The 14525-nt window shown below is 60.4% G+C and overlaps 1 protein-coding gene across 1 annotated transcript in view; it reads right to left on the bottom strand.

The window, feature by feature from the left end:
- CSMD1 (CUB and Sushi multiple domains 1) overlaps positions 1–14525 on the bottom strand; it is a 629723-nt gene that overhangs the window by 59393 nt on the left and 555805 nt on the right. The window contains exons 26-36 of the mRNA XM_054701136.1: positions 13938–14140; positions 13304–13495; positions 10832–10970; positions 10457–10644; positions 8223–8417; positions 7089–7205; positions 5880–5993; positions 4948–5043; positions 2281–2484; positions 1489–1613; positions 1087–1183 (exon numbers count right to left, since the gene is read on the bottom strand). Coding sequence (XP_054557111.1) covers positions 1087–1183; positions 1489–1613; positions 2281–2484; positions 4948–5043; positions 5880–5993; positions 7089–7205; positions 8223–8417; positions 10457–10644; positions 10832–10970; positions 13304–13495; positions 13938–14140 — 1670 coding nt within the window. The remainder of the gene's footprint in view (positions 1–1086; positions 1184–1488; positions 1614–2280; positions 2485–4947; positions 5044–5879; positions 5994–7088; positions 7206–8222; positions 8418–10456; positions 10645–10831; positions 10971–13303; positions 13496–13937; positions 14141–14525) is intronic.

The following is a 14525-nucleotide window of genomic DNA, read 5'->3' as shown; positions in this document are numbered from 1 at the left end:
GGGACAGTCTCCTGGGCGGGGGCCAGCTGCGGTGGATGCGCGGAGGAGGTGGCAGGCGTCCACACCTGTCCCTGCGCTGGGGTGTCTGGCCATGCGCCCGCCGGGGCACCTGGGACCAGCGCATGGGGTGGGCGTGGAGGAGCCGGCTGGTTCTGGAATCAGAACCCCGGGAACGTCTCATGGGGAGGGACAGCGACCAGCAAGCCGAGGCCCAGCTCTCCTGGCGCTGGGTGTTCCACACCAAGCGGACGCTGACCGGAAGCCCAGGACGCGGCGAGAGTGAAAGGCCCCAGGAGCTGGAAATCGCCAGCAGGGGCCAAGCAGAGCCGCAGAGAGCGCCACACTCCTGAGGAGCAGCAGGGGGCACGGTGCGGGGCAAGGCCACCCACCCACGCGGGAGGACCCAGCCCCAGAAGGCAGTGTGGTGAGACTCCACCTGGAGTGCCGAGACCTCACTAAGCGTGTTGTTTGGTCCTTGCACGTGTGACAAGTCAGGAAAATGAAAAGTGAAAGTGGTGTGTGATCCACCCGTTGCCAAACGTGGCTGCCGTGCCAGGGTGGGTGTGTTTGCTCTGGCCCGCCACCTGGGAGTCCCCTCTACATACCGCTGGCTTCCCTGAGGTGGGCAGCTGGCTTCGTGGGGCCCCTTGCACACCCGCCTTCGTGGGGACAGCGACGAGGCAGTGATGGGACAGTGATGGGAACAGCAGTGGGGCAGTGATGGGGACAGTGATGGGGGCAGCGAAGGGGCAATCATGGGGACAGCGATGGGGTCAGTGAAGGGGGCAGTGAGCGCCACGGGCTGTGGGGCTGGGGCAGTGGCGCCTGCACCTGGGCACACAGTGGCGGGGCCTGCCTGACCTGCGGGGCTCCTGGAACTGTGGTGCTGGGGCCGTCCTCCTGGCCCTAGTCTCCTGCCCCGAGAGTAGCCCTGGCCGGCGGCTGCCGCTGCATGGACCTTGCCTGGGCCTCTTCCATGCAGGAGGCTGATCCATGGTGGGGAGGGGGAGCTTCACAAGGAGTTTGCTGCTGCGCGTTTCATGGGCGTTGACGCTCTGTCCAGCCACGCGCCAGGTGGCACCTCACCTGAGAAGCTCCCCAGCCTGGGGGCGGATGCATCGGGCCCATCGTGGATCTCCAAGGAGTCCCAGTTCTGCTCCGTGGCGAAGCCCACCACCTGGATCTGCCGGCGACAGGGCCGGGTCAGCACCTCTGTGCCTGCAGGACCCGCCCACGCGTTGGGGTCTCCACGACATAAAAACAGGCATGGAAGAGAAAGGTGGAGCCCACGCCCCAAAGTGCCATCCTGCAGACTGTCCCCTGGCCCTGACCAGAGGTTTTATGCTAAGCGTCCTGTTATTTTCACTCCAAATATAAAAATGTGATTAGCAACTCTGTACAGAAATACAAAGAAAGAGAACAGGTATGCCGGGGCTTTAAATGCCGACACCACGCGCAGGAAGGGGCCGGGCCACACCACGGACGCACCTGGATGCCCGAGCCCTCGGTGACCATGATCCTCCACACGCAGTTCAGGTTGTTGCCGTAGGGCTCGGGGTAGCCGGGCGACAGGATGGTGCCTCTCCGCTGTGTGAAGTTGCCGCTGCAGGGGGCTGAGCACGGATGGGGCCGTGAGACGGAGAGTGGATGGGCCGGCACCCCCCGGTTGATCAGGTAGGGGGGCTCTCGGGGCTACAAGACCCTCACCCTGGCCAAGCCCATCTGTCTTGTTAAGGCAGCACCCACCGACCGCCCCTACTGCGTGCGGGCGAGAGACTGGGGTCCAAGGCAAGTCTCCTCACGCTCCCAGAGGCCCTGGCCTGGCGGTGGCAGCCACGGCCCCGGGCTCTGCTTTGACTGGTTCACGGGTCACTGTCTCCGAGTGCCTCCCGAGCGTGCGGACGCACAAGACGGGGCTGTCTCCAGGTTTGTGTGGAGCCCGGAGACGCAAAGCGGGAAGGGGCCACTGGCTCAGGGCGGGTCTGGGCTGCACTTGGGCCCCAGTGGGACCGAAGCCCCCCAGCATGCTGGCCATTCCGGCCTGGTGCTTCCCACCGTCCCCAGCCTGTGTGCGAGGACGCCGCAAGTGACACCGTGCATCAGCTTGCCGGGATCCCTCCAGTGAGACTGTGCCTCCCAGGACACACCCCGCAGAGGCTGCTGCCCCCCGCCGCTCCTGACACAGAGGCCGGGCTGTTCTCGAGGGGTCGCGAGCCCACCCAGCAGGCTGCCGTGGCGCTGAGGGTCCGAGGTGGCGGCAGCGCGGGCGCCCGCCCTTACCCACGCAGCTGGGCACAGTGTCGTTCCACTCGGCCAGGGCGCTGGGCACCGCCCGGCAGCGGATGGCCGCCGAGCCCTGCAGCAGATACCCCGGGCTGCACTCGAAGCGCACGACGGAGCCAGCCGAGAACTCGGAGCCGATCCTCCTCCCATAGCGGGGCTCGGGCACGGAGCTGCACTGCGTGTCGCTGGTCCGGGGGACGGCTGCAGGGACACAGAAGCCGCGCCATGCTCAGACGAGTCCCACTCTGGCTCTAGCTCAGGGAGCCCATGTGTGTGCGTGGGGCAGACACTTCCTGGCCTCAGCACTGGGCAGGGGGTTGGGGCTCCCTAGGCCCCACAGAGACGGGGTGTGGCTCCCCACTACACTGCACTGGCGTCCTCCGGGAGCCCGGGCACACCTGTCCTTTCAGGGGAGAAAGGTGTGGTGTGCGGAGAATGAGCAGCTGGGAGGCCTGAGGTGTCCAGTCAGATGGACGTAAAGCAGCCCTGGGCAGCTGTGCCATGGACGTGGCTGCTGAGAACGCCCCTCCTCCCGTGGGACCCGCTGCACCGGGGCGTCAGGTACAGGCCCTGCGACCTGAGTGAGAAGAGGCCCAGCAGCCCCAGTCTGGGCCTGGCATCAGGGCCCTCGAGATAACGTGGCACCATCACACATCTGAGTCCCAAGAGGCCTGGGCCCCAGCAAAGGGGGTTGGCGGCCGCTGCTCCAGCGTGGGTGGGGGAAGGAGGCTCCACCGCCCAGAGACGCCCCTTCACACCGGGTCAGGGCGCCTTTTCCGTGCTGGATGCCCCGCGGCTGGGTCCCCGCACCCCTCACACAGACCCGCTCTGTGGGGCGGGCGCGGCAGCCCGTGACCGCGGAGACCGAGCCGTCCCGTGCGGTTTTAACGGCCAAGGCGGCTGGCGCCGGCTCCCAGAGGTGCCGCTCAGCTCGGCTTCTCGACGTGCTGACGTCTTCCCCCAGCGCGCCGGACTGATTTATAAATGGCTTTCGTGATCCTGGTTCCTCACCGCCAAAGGATTTAGCTTTGACAAAAGATCAAGTTTTTGCATGACCTCTGTAGCAGGAAGCAAGGGAAGGAAGTTCAGCGGAACTTGATACAGAGGCGATGGGTCGTGCCCACGAGCACGGGGAGAAGCCCCGCGCGTGAGAACTTCCTTTCCCTTCTGTGTGCACGCGTGTCAATGACAACATGTTACTTTAAGCAAAAAAAAAAAAAAAAAAAAGGTGTAAAATCACGACTTCTAAGGATAACGTGAAGACGGGGTGGACTGATCTGATGAGCGGATTGACATTCTAATTTTTATCAAAGATTCGCGTATAACTATTTTTCATCAAGGCAGACAATGCCAGTAACTTGAATTTTTCTGGGATGAAAAACTAGCTGCAGGGATGATCTGCATCTACGCGCTGCTCTGACCTGTGGGGCCCGTCCATCCGCTGTAGCCGAGTAGCGGCCCGTTTACTTGAGGAACAAGTAAAGTGGGTTCCCGCGACTGTCCGCGTTTCAACGATGTCCGTTGTCTCAACATGGCTTCACTGTTACGTTTACGCCAACAGCATCACTGGCCAAGCAGGTGCTATTAACCCGGGATGAGGGCCCTGCTCCCCAGTTTGCCTCATTCTCATCCTGCTCTTTCTTTTTCAAATTGCCTTATTGCTGAAGAAGGGTTTTCACAGGGAAATATTTTGAGGGTGTGGATTTTGCGGTTTGAGATTATTAGAAACGATTTATGAACTATGGGTCTATAAATTTCAGGAGGCTTTTCTATATAAACTTTTGGGGGACCCCAGTTGCAGCACGGCCTGCATTCGCAGAAGTCGTCCTCAAGGGAAAGGGCACGCCTGTGTGTGCCTCACTTCCGACAGGAGAGGCGCTTGAACACCACCTGCAGCTCTGCCTCAAGGAGAACTGAGACCCAACCAGCTTCGCTCCTGGCGTCCGCTGCGGACCGCTCTCCTGTCTCAGCCTCGCGGCCTCTGCCAGTCAGGCCAGGCCCGACTCAAAAGCCTGACGGTTTACACGGCTCCTTTCCAGCGTGGGCCGTGAACGTGCAAAGCGAAAATGAAGCACGGTAGGAAAAAGTTCTCAACCTTTTCAGAAACTCTGTGCAATCTTAACTATCTTGAATAAACTCCAAATTGAAAAATAAATGTAAACATATCTAAGGCCCTAAAATGAGTAGGATACAAACAAAATACATAGATACTTATCAGGAAGGAGACAAGACAGTTTGTGTTTTGTTTTGTTAATTGCCTTTTCAGTTTTTACAGTAATATATGGCATTTATAATGCACTTTGAATGCAGGCCATTAAGACAGTTTCTACAATCAAAACTATTATGAAACATTTTACTTGGACAAAACACCATAATGGTCTGCAATCATTTTGCAGACTGTGACTAGCTCAACTGAGGTAATTCACTCTGTGCCTGCCTCCTAATAGTGGCAGGAAAAGAGGCATTATTATGTCTGTGCCATAGAAATTCATCTCGTGTCTAAAGCAAAACTGCAATATTTTTATTAAATAATTTTTGTAACTCTGTGAACACTGTCAATTTCTTAAATAGCAAAGACACATACCCCACTATATTTGGGGTTCCCCTGGAAATGTCTGCTGGCATGTGCAGTGTGGGGCAGACCCAGGGCACAGCAACCCCTACCTTGGAAGACGAAGTGGAAGCCCCGGGCAGACGCCCCGCTCTTGGCGCTGAACCGAAGCAGGATCTGATTTGAGGTAGCCAGCGGCAAGGTCTCACCTGGGGGGAAATGCAGGATGGGCTGTCATGCCCCCAGGCACGGTGGGGGCCTCAGCTCCTGAGCTGCACCACACCCCAGCTCCTGTGAGCGTGGCATTGGGACCGAGGCCCCAAGCGCCATGTCTGTGCAGGCGTCACAGCTCTGCCCGCGCCCGTCCTACTGACACGCCGTCTTAACCGTCACCTTGTCTGTGCGTCCTTGGAAAACACCTGAACGTGGTCTGTGGCAGGCAGTGCAGGGGCGCTGGGTGAAAATTGACTCAGTCACCTTTATTTAATAAATTCTTACTAGGATTTTACTGAAAGTAAGAAAATGTCTTCAAATCCAAAGCTAATTTAAAAAAGAGAAAGAACCCAGAAAAGCCTCTGCACACTATTCGGAACAGCAGCGACGGCAGCGGGCCCAGTTTCATTTTTGAAAGGAAAGGACGCTGCCGGTGATTTTCAGTGAAAGCACTTGAGGAACACCGTGTCCTTAGAGCCACGCTTTACGAAGCCCCTCAAGTTCACACGCACGTGTGTGCACACACAGGCGCACCAGACACGCGTGGGGGTGGGGCCTCTGGGCGTCTGGGTCAAGCAGTCCATGCTCTAGATCTGCATGTAGCACAACCGGGAGGCGGTCACGGCACTGAGGTGGGTCAGGGGACACTTGCTGACCACCGGTCCCCAGTGCAGGTGGGACGTGGCCACGCCGGAGTCAGAGGACAGAGCCAGCGGTTTTGGGGCCGGGAGGAGGGAGCGTTGGTAGCTGACACGGAAAGTGTGGTTCTGCTCAACAAGCAGGGAGTGCAAAGATGATTCGGTCTCCCCCACACAAAAGCCGAGCACCTTACCTGAGTGGGACCCTGAGAGGGAGCTCAGGAGCCGGGCCTGGGGGTGGGCACCGTCGAACAGCTCCGCCAGGTCATTCAGCGCTGTCTGGAAGTAGGCGAACTGCCCGAAGACCACTGCAACACAGGGCAGGCAGATGCTGGGGGGCCACGCTGGGGGAACTTGCTGGGCGAGGTGTTGGGGGCACACTCGGGCGGGAGGAGCTGGCCTGGGCCAGGCTCCAGCACATGCCATCCCAGCCCCAGCCCCACAGGCGCGTGCAGAAGCCTCCTGGGGCCACCACCACAATGGAGAGTGGCCAGTGGGTGCCCCCCCAGGGCCTGGAGGGGAGACCAGCAAGTCTCAGGACAAATGGTCCTGAGACCCAGGGAGCACCGGTGGCCGCACTGTTCCTGCGAGGCCGGGGAAGTGACAGGCGTTCCCAAACCCCACACGAGTCCCTTACACGAGTCCCCATACCAGTCTCTTACCCAGCAATTAACATTCTTGTCACATAATTGTGTTTTGAAAAATATTTTACCTCAAATAGATTCTAACTTTAGAATTTGTATCAACTTTATTTCCGAGCGTGGGAAGCTGCTATTTTAAGTATAAAGAAAAACCTTGACACAGTAGGATTTTTAATTTTACTCCTGGAAACACAAGGGAGTTTCCTATAAATCTACAGAAGCCTCCACCTGGATTCCTCCAGAAAAGAATCCAACTCAAAAAGGAGGTGACCAGGGGCTCGAGGCCCAGTCCCGGCAGCAGCTGCGAGGACCGACGTGAGTGGGATGTTCTGGCTCATTCCAGATCAGACGCTTCTGAGTGGCTTCCAGGAGCGAGTCCCTCTGAAGCCCGTGCTGACCCGGACGCCAAGTTCAGGAGGGCACTTGGCAAGTGGGCCTCGGGCTCAGGGGTCGGCCTGTGTCCACGCTGGACTCCTCCAGAGGCCACATCCCGGGATGCCGGGAACTTGCCGCCCAGCACAGCCAAGGCGCTGCCCACAGGGACCCGCCTCCTGCCCACGAGTGCAGCTGCCGCCCGCCCGTCACCGGGTAGGCTCTGAGGCAGACATGGTGTCACCGATTTGAGAGTGCGGGGGCTGCGCAGACATAGCAGAAACTTCTGGGGGGGCCAGTGCCTGGCCAGGGCAGGGTTATCTGTTTCCAGATGACCCTGCAGGGGGCTGAAAGGAGATGGGTAATGACTTGAAACAGGGAGGCTCTTACCGAACTCCTTGGGCACCGTTATGGAGTAGAGACAGGTCTGGCCCGCTGTGTAGTTGCGAGGGTAGTTGGGCGACAGCACCACCCCGTCTGGCCCGGTGTACTGGCCCCCACAGGGCGCTGCAACAAAGGCTCAGCTCACGCATGCATGCGCCACAGCAGGGACGCTGGAACAGCAGGCTCCCTGCCCCGGGGGCCTGCTCAGAGCTCAGCTGTGGGCCTCGGTCCCGGCCTCCCTCCAGCAGCATGCTGGGTCATCAGGAAGAGTCGTGACAGCAACAGGCCTCGTAAGGAGGCTGAAGGACAGCGCCCGCCCCATGGATGATGCCAGCAGGCTGCCACCGGCAAAGCCGGGAAAACCCACACATCTTCCTTCAGTTCTCAGGAGCCGCTCTGCTCACACGGCACACGGCTCCATGGAAGCTGAGGAATGCCTTGGGGCAGCAGGCAGAGGAGGGCTCAGGTGAGGGGCCAGGCGTCTGGCAGGGCAAGGGGTGGGGGGCAGGCCATGAGCACCCCCCCGAGGGTGCGGCCCTGGTGTGCACTCAGCTCTGGCCCAGGTTCTTGGGAGATCTGGAGGGCGGTGGGCCTCGCCTGGGGGCGCCTGAGCTCTGAGCACTACTTAACGAATCTGCAGGAACGGGGTGCTCAGGGGTCCACTGCCTGGGGCGCCAGGTGAGGGACAGAAACGGTCTCTTGCACACACTGGCTGTTCTATAATTGAAGTTGCTACTGCCTGTGAATTCAAACTGGGTGCAATTTGATAGCTTTTAATAGGTGATTTTATCCATTTAGTCTCTATGTGAATTGATAATTGACAACGCACTGATTTTGGGGAGAAATGAAATGTTTAAAAATGTGTGACTACATGGAGCTATCGGGGAGCAGGAGGGTGAGAGGAGAGGAGAGAGTATACACCCCAGGAAGAGACCAGCCGGGGGGCGGGGGCGGAGGCAGACAGGTGGGCGAAGCCTGGAGACTGCCCCGCCTGCGGTGGAGACCAGGCCTGGCCAGGGCAGCAGGACGGCCTGATGGCACCGGCACCTTCCGCAGCTTCCAGGAAGGCCCAGCCCCAGGAACACGGGGAGCGGTGGGCCCCGCACACTGGACCCTCCCCCGGAGCTGGGCCCCACGCACCTTCGCAGGCCGGCAGCGCCCGGTCCCAGGCCGGCCTCCCGTCGGCGCCCATCACACAGGTGACAGGGGCGGGGTCCCCCAGCGTGTAGCCGGAGTCGCACTGGTAGCTGACGCTGGAGCCCAGCTTGAAGTCCGAGCCAACCCTGGTCCCGTTCATGATGCTGCCAGGGTCGAAGCAGGCCTCCCGGGGCTTCTCTGCAGGCACAGGGGGAAGCCCTCGGCACTGGGTCGTGTAAGACACGACGGAAACGCCCCCCCGGCTGACTCGCGAGCAGTTAACCCCCACAGGAACAGCCACCGCCAGGAGTTACCCAGCTGAGCCGGCATCCTGGAAACACCCGGTTAATCATCACCAAATTGGTAACTAGCTGTCAGGCCACGTGAGACATTCCTTCGTGTTAAAGGCACATTTCTCCTTGTCACAGCGCGTCTGACCAGACTCTGGCCGTGTCGCCTCCACCCCGAGGGTGCTCCTCCGGCCCCGTGCACCCTGCTGAGGCGAAGGCCTGGTCCTCTCCCCGTGCCTGCTGACAGTGACAGTGGGAGCGGGAGAGGCGGCCCTAGCGGAGGGGGCCTCCCTGCCAGGTGGCGCCACAGCTGGTCCCTTCAACACGGGGCCCCTGCGATGCCCCAGGCAGGCGGCTCCAGGGGACCCAGAGGCCCACCGCCTTAGAAACGCGTCTTCCAGCCCCGAGGAGCTTCGTCTGTACAGAGTCTCCTGCCGTGCAGCTGCCGCAGGACCGTCTGACGACTGTCCTGCTCTGTCACCCGCGGCCACTCTAAGCACTCGTGCGTCCGAGGCACCCCTCCCCACGAGCACCCCCGCCTCACGGCGGCGTGGACACGAGCCAAGCTCCCTGGCTCCGTCCCGGGTCCTGCAAGAGGCCGAAGCCGTGCAGCCGCGTCCCTCAGAGCTGCGGTGGCCCACACGGGGCCTCACCAGCAGCCTCTCAGTTGGCTCGGCTGACCACAGGCCGCCTCACTTCTCTGGATCGAGTCTCTTGTCCCACTGGCCAGCAGGGGTGCCAGGGGCTTTTCTGTCTATGTGTGCGACACAGGTTCTGCCCTGGGTCCCCTTTCTTGGGGATACCAGGGGCCCCCTGATGGGAGCACGACTGGCTGCCAGCCACCTGGTCCCCCAGCCTCCCCGGCCAGTGCTCCTGCCTCTGCCTCTGGACTCGCTGAGGACCCCAGGGGGACCTGTACCCCAGGACCCACACAGAGAGCGGCTCCCCAGCCCTGAAGGGCACCCTGCCTCTTGAGGCCGCCTCCATCGTCCACTCAGCCAGCGGGGCGTGGAGCCCGGCAGGGAGGCACCCGCGCGAGGAAGAGGTGCAGGGGCCCGGCAGTGGCACTGGCGCCAGAAGAGGCTCCTCGTGGTTGCCAGCTCCAGTGCCCAGGGACGCGGCTGCCGGGCCGCGTCCATCTGCGGTTGTACATTTTAATAAAGATTGGTAACTGCAGGTGTTGGGGTTTGGGGGAAAGCATGAATTTATACTTAAAACCATATAAAGAAGTAAGTGGATAAAGTGTGGCAAGAGAGGACACATCCACGATCCGTTTCACACGCTCTCCAGTAGCGGAGGGACCGCGCACTGGTCTGCCGGCCCTCACCGAGCAGACTGATGCTTCCTCAAGTTTCTCGGACACCTCGCTGCCCTAAGTCTCCGTCACTGCCACGCGTTCTCTTTGTCGGGGGGAAACAATTGGAAATGCCTGTATTCATTTTCATGGACACAGTGTGATGCTCAGTTCGGGGCGTCTGTGTGTGTGAGTCTGTGCTCGCTCTCTGGGTGCCCGATGGGGAGCTGGGGCCTGGTGCAGCACGAGCCCTCACTGGGTGCCCCAGTCCGGACCCCCGGTCAGGACCCCTCAGCCGGTGCCCCCAGCCGGCACCAGAGGAGGGCAGGGGCAGGGCAGCAGGCGTTACACTGAAGACGCTGAGCTAAAACTAAGCTGTTTTGTTGCACATGCACTGTCCTGAAGGAAGCTCTGAAAGCTGTCACGGCACAGGCCGGCATAACCCTAATGCGAATTCTGCGGCGCACAGGCTATAATTTACTTGTGAGTGGCCAGGGGTTCAGGGAAGGAACTTTTGTCCCCTTTTCTCAGTGAAGGCAGCAGTGCTTCCCTGGAGAGCCTCCGCCTGAGATGGTCCCTCCCTGACAGAAAAGGGCGCTGGGCAGCTGCACCTGAGACTGGACCCGCCCGCCTGGGGGAGCTGAGGCCGGTACCTTTGAATTCGATGGCGAAGCCCGACAGGCCCACGGAGGCGTCGCTGCGGAAGGCCAGGAACAGGCTGCTCCCGCTGCTCTCGAGCCGGTCGGGCGCCTGCGCGCCCTGGAAGCTGCCCACCAGGGGGCTGTTGGAGTCCTCGCCCTCGTACACGTGCAGGAAGTCGTAACTGGGCTCCATGCTGAAGCTGCGGGCGACACGCAGCTCATTCCGGCCCCTGGCGCAGGCCCGCAGCCAGAGCCCTGTGCGCGAGGCTGAGCAACCTGCGGGGCTGGGAGGCTGCAGCTCAGGACTCCCTGCAGGACAGGCCCCGGGAGAAGCGCAGCCACTTCAGCTCCGACACCAAACCCGCGGGGCACCGGGAGAGGCAGTACCTTTTGAAGATCAAGGCGATGACGAAGTCGGGGTTCACGCGGATGGTCCAGTCACACTCCTTCCCGGGAGGGTAGGGCTGAGGGTAGTTGGGGGACAGGATGACGCCTGACGGGCCGGTCAGGTTCCCACCACAGGCCGCTGCCAGGAGAGGGGAAGAGCAGGGACAGCATGTCATGGGCGCATCAGTGATACGCGTGGGCAGACGCAGAGCACTCGCCACGCAGTCCGCACAGCCGCAGACACGGCGTCCAGGACGCCTGAGCCCAGAGGACTGGCGCATCCTTACAGCGAGAGGACCTTCTCCCCGGCCTCGCCCAGCGCTCAGGATGGCTTTTGAAGGGCTGAGAAGTAAAATTCACTTCCTAAAATTTTAAAGTTTACTCAACTAACCTAAACAGATTACATCAATCCCCTTGCTATGCATGTGCACACACACACGTGCTATGCATGAGCACACACACGTGCACACTCACACGCACTGACACACACCAACACGCACCGGGCTTTTGGCAAATAAGATGAGGTGCCTGGCGTTCAGCTAGCAGGATGCATGCGTCTCTGCGCACACGGCCTTCCCGACTACCTAACTTTCCACACGAGGAAACAACAGAGCAGAGATTTGGGTCACAACCTCGGGCGTGTCTGAAGTCAGGCACCAGGAGGTCCCACAACCCCTCTCAGACACATACTCGGGGGCAGAGCCCCAACCCCAGCGCCCCTGGTTTCCATGCGTGTGGAGCCCATGGTCTCGGGGTCTCCCAGGACACAGCTGTAGGGATCAGGGGTCTGGTAGCCATGAGCAGAGCTGTGCAGATTTGGGGGGCCCGAGGAGGAGAAAGGGGTGCCTGAGGTTCTGAGGAGACTGTCCTGTCTTAAAGGTCGTGAAAGAGGAAAAGGGCAGGCGGGGGCCTGGCTGCTGGGGTGCTGTCTCAGGACTCGGGTGGGGTGTAGACACGGGAGGACAGGCCCCCAGTCTGCAGAGTGACAGAAAGATGAAGCCGTTTCCCCCTGCACACTCCTTTTCCTGTACCGCGCGCTTGTGTGTGGACAGCCTGTCTGGCACTTGCTGCGAGGTGTCTGCAGGGCTGTGGCAGGGCCTTGAGTGGATGCTCAGAGGGATGAGGTGGGAGCAGCTTTCTGGGCCGCGGCCTGGGCTGTTTAGTCAAAATGAGGTAGCAGGAGAAGCAGGTGCAGGCGAGACTGCAGGTGAGTTGGAAAGGTGGCAGATTCCACATTAAGTGTTTAGATCAGTGTAAACAGGTGTTATCTTGAAACAGCAGTTTCGCTTTTGAAGCCTTCCTCCACGATCCTAAAATCATGCAAAATGGGATAAAGTGCATTTTCTATTTAAAACTAGGCCAAGGGTTTTGGAGGATGGTTGCCATTTACAGGTGATCACGCCACCTAGACAGGGAAACGCGCTGAAGTCTCGCTGGTCTCCCGGTGACTCAGCTTGAAATCAAGTGCACGGCCGCTTGGCCAGACTGGGGGCGGGGCGGCCGGGGTTAGACGGGCGCGGGCCTCCGTCACCTCCAGGACACTGCTGAGGGCCTTGTGGTAAATCAAGAGCTGGCATCACAGCTGGCAGGGCGCTGCGGGCGTACGTGACAATAGGAAGGTTTCAAATCACAAAAGCCTCCAAGGTCACCCTACGCAAAATGGCCAGTCAGCCCGGAGGCCCTCTCGCTGTCCCCGGCTCTCTCACAGATTCCTTAAATGTTACCTTTTCAAACAGATGAGAAAGAAGTACAGACACTGACTGTGCGCTGAAAGAATCAAGCTTGGTCGTGTTTCTTTAGAAAAGTAAAGGGAAAACTGTAAACGGTTATTTCTGTTGAAGTGTTGTGGAATGAAAGGACAACTGTGCAATGATTATTTCATATAAAAATAAGGACGGCCACAGCGCCCTGTTTGTGGTGAGTCTCTTGGGCCACCAGAGTGTGCGAAGCCAGCGTCGCCCTCTCCACAAGGGCATTAAGTAAGAATCTAGCGAATTTCAGAAACAAGTGTCTCCTCTTATCGCCCACTGACACAAGCGGTGTGATTTCCCTTCGGCAGGATTCTATGTGCAATGTACTGAAATGACGGGAAAAGCACCTGAAAAGAGGAAGTACATTTCCGCGAGGGCTCTGCCTCGGGCCGTGTTTCTACTCCAACAGGAGGGGCTGGTGGGTGAGGCATTTGCAGCTGCCCAGAATTTTTAAATGACGGTGATTTTTAAATGACGGTAATTTGTAAAAGACGCCAGTATCTGAGTAACACTGTTACTGACGGGAAACGGGAGGTACAGTTGGTCACTGTGCTGAGTAAACGGCCTCCCCCACTTCACCCGACACCCCAGTCCCATCACTCGGCCGTGTCCCATCACTCGGCCGTGCTGCCTCGGAAAACTGGGCCTCTGAGGGAAGAGACAATGGATTCCCGGGCTTCCCGCGCGAGCCGCCCCACGCGGCTCTCCCCTGCAGCGGTACCTATGCACGTGGGGGGGTCCGGCTGCCAGAAGAAGCGGTTGTCCAGCTGCACACAGGTGATGGTGGCCTGTCCTTGCAGCTGGTAGCCGGGGTCGCACTGGAAGGCCACCGTGTCTCCCGGCTCCCTGCTGTCCCCGTAGCGGGTGCCGTTCTGCGGCGTGCCGGGGTCATTGCAGGTGGAGGCGACGGACGCTGCAGAGAGGACAGAGGCGGTCGGCGCCTGGTGCCCACCTCCGCGGCAGCCCCGCGACGGGCCTGTCTGATGGGTGAAGTGAGCCGTCTGTCCCACCGCACGTGGACACGTGTAAGAACTTCTTGCAGCCTCGCGCTGGCCCAGCCAACCCTGGGCTCAGCATGTTGGCTCCCAGGGACTACAGCGTGCCTCCGTGTCACACTTGGCAGCAGCCCGGCGTGCCCCGCGCCCCCACGGGCACAGTTTTAAGGCACCAAAGGTTGACCAGCCACGGAATGTCTTGGCCGCCCGCCACCTTCCCCCACCCCCCAGAGGGCTGTGGGCAGAAGGGCCGGAAGGCCGGGAATCCCTCTGGACGAGGGTGGGCACATGCCCAGCCTCCCAGTCCCTGGGGGCTGACCCACCCACAGCCCGCAGTCGGCCACTCGGCCGGGAACCTACTTGAGAACTGGATGGAGAAGCCGGACTTGCTGATGAAGAAGTCGCTGGAGAACTGCAGGGTGAGCGAGTTGAAGGTGCTGTGGACGTCCTCGGGCAGCGCCGAGCCGCTCCACTCCTTGAGCAGGATGTCGCTGTCCACCGGCCCGTCCCAGACCTTCAGGATGTCGTGGGCCGCCTCCGTGTCGAACACAATGAAGTGCAGGCTGCAGGGAGAGACAGGGTTGTGGGCCAGGGTGGCATGAGCCCTGGGGGCTACTGAGCCCCCCCACCAAGACCCAGGCTGCTTGCAGGGCACAGACCACCCAAGGGCGCCTGGAGGCCGTAGCAGCAGCGCCGGGGTCAAGGCTGCCATGGGCAGGGGGCAGGAGGCGGGGCTCCTGTGAGCTCAGGGGAGGGCGGGCCTCTAGGGGTGCGGCTCCGTGCCCTCAGCACCTTCCAGGGCTCGCAATGAGACACATATCTGCGCACTTTGCCCCCTTTCAGTCGCTTAACCAAGTGCTGGTTTGCAACGTGTTTAGGTGAGGGACACGCCAACGCAAGTGTGGGTACCGCGTCTGCACCCCCAAAGTCCCCGACCTCCACGGGCCT

This window comes from Talpa occidentalis, unplaced genomic scaffold (assembly GCF_014898055.3).
Source record: "Talpa occidentalis isolate TD23 unplaced genomic scaffold, MPIMG_talOcc4v2.1 talOcc4.4, whole genome shotgun sequence".
Lineage (NCBI taxonomy): Eukaryota > Metazoa > Chordata > Mammalia > Eulipotyphla > Talpidae > Talpa > Talpa occidentalis.
This window is presented reverse-complemented; position numbering and strand designations above follow the sequence as displayed.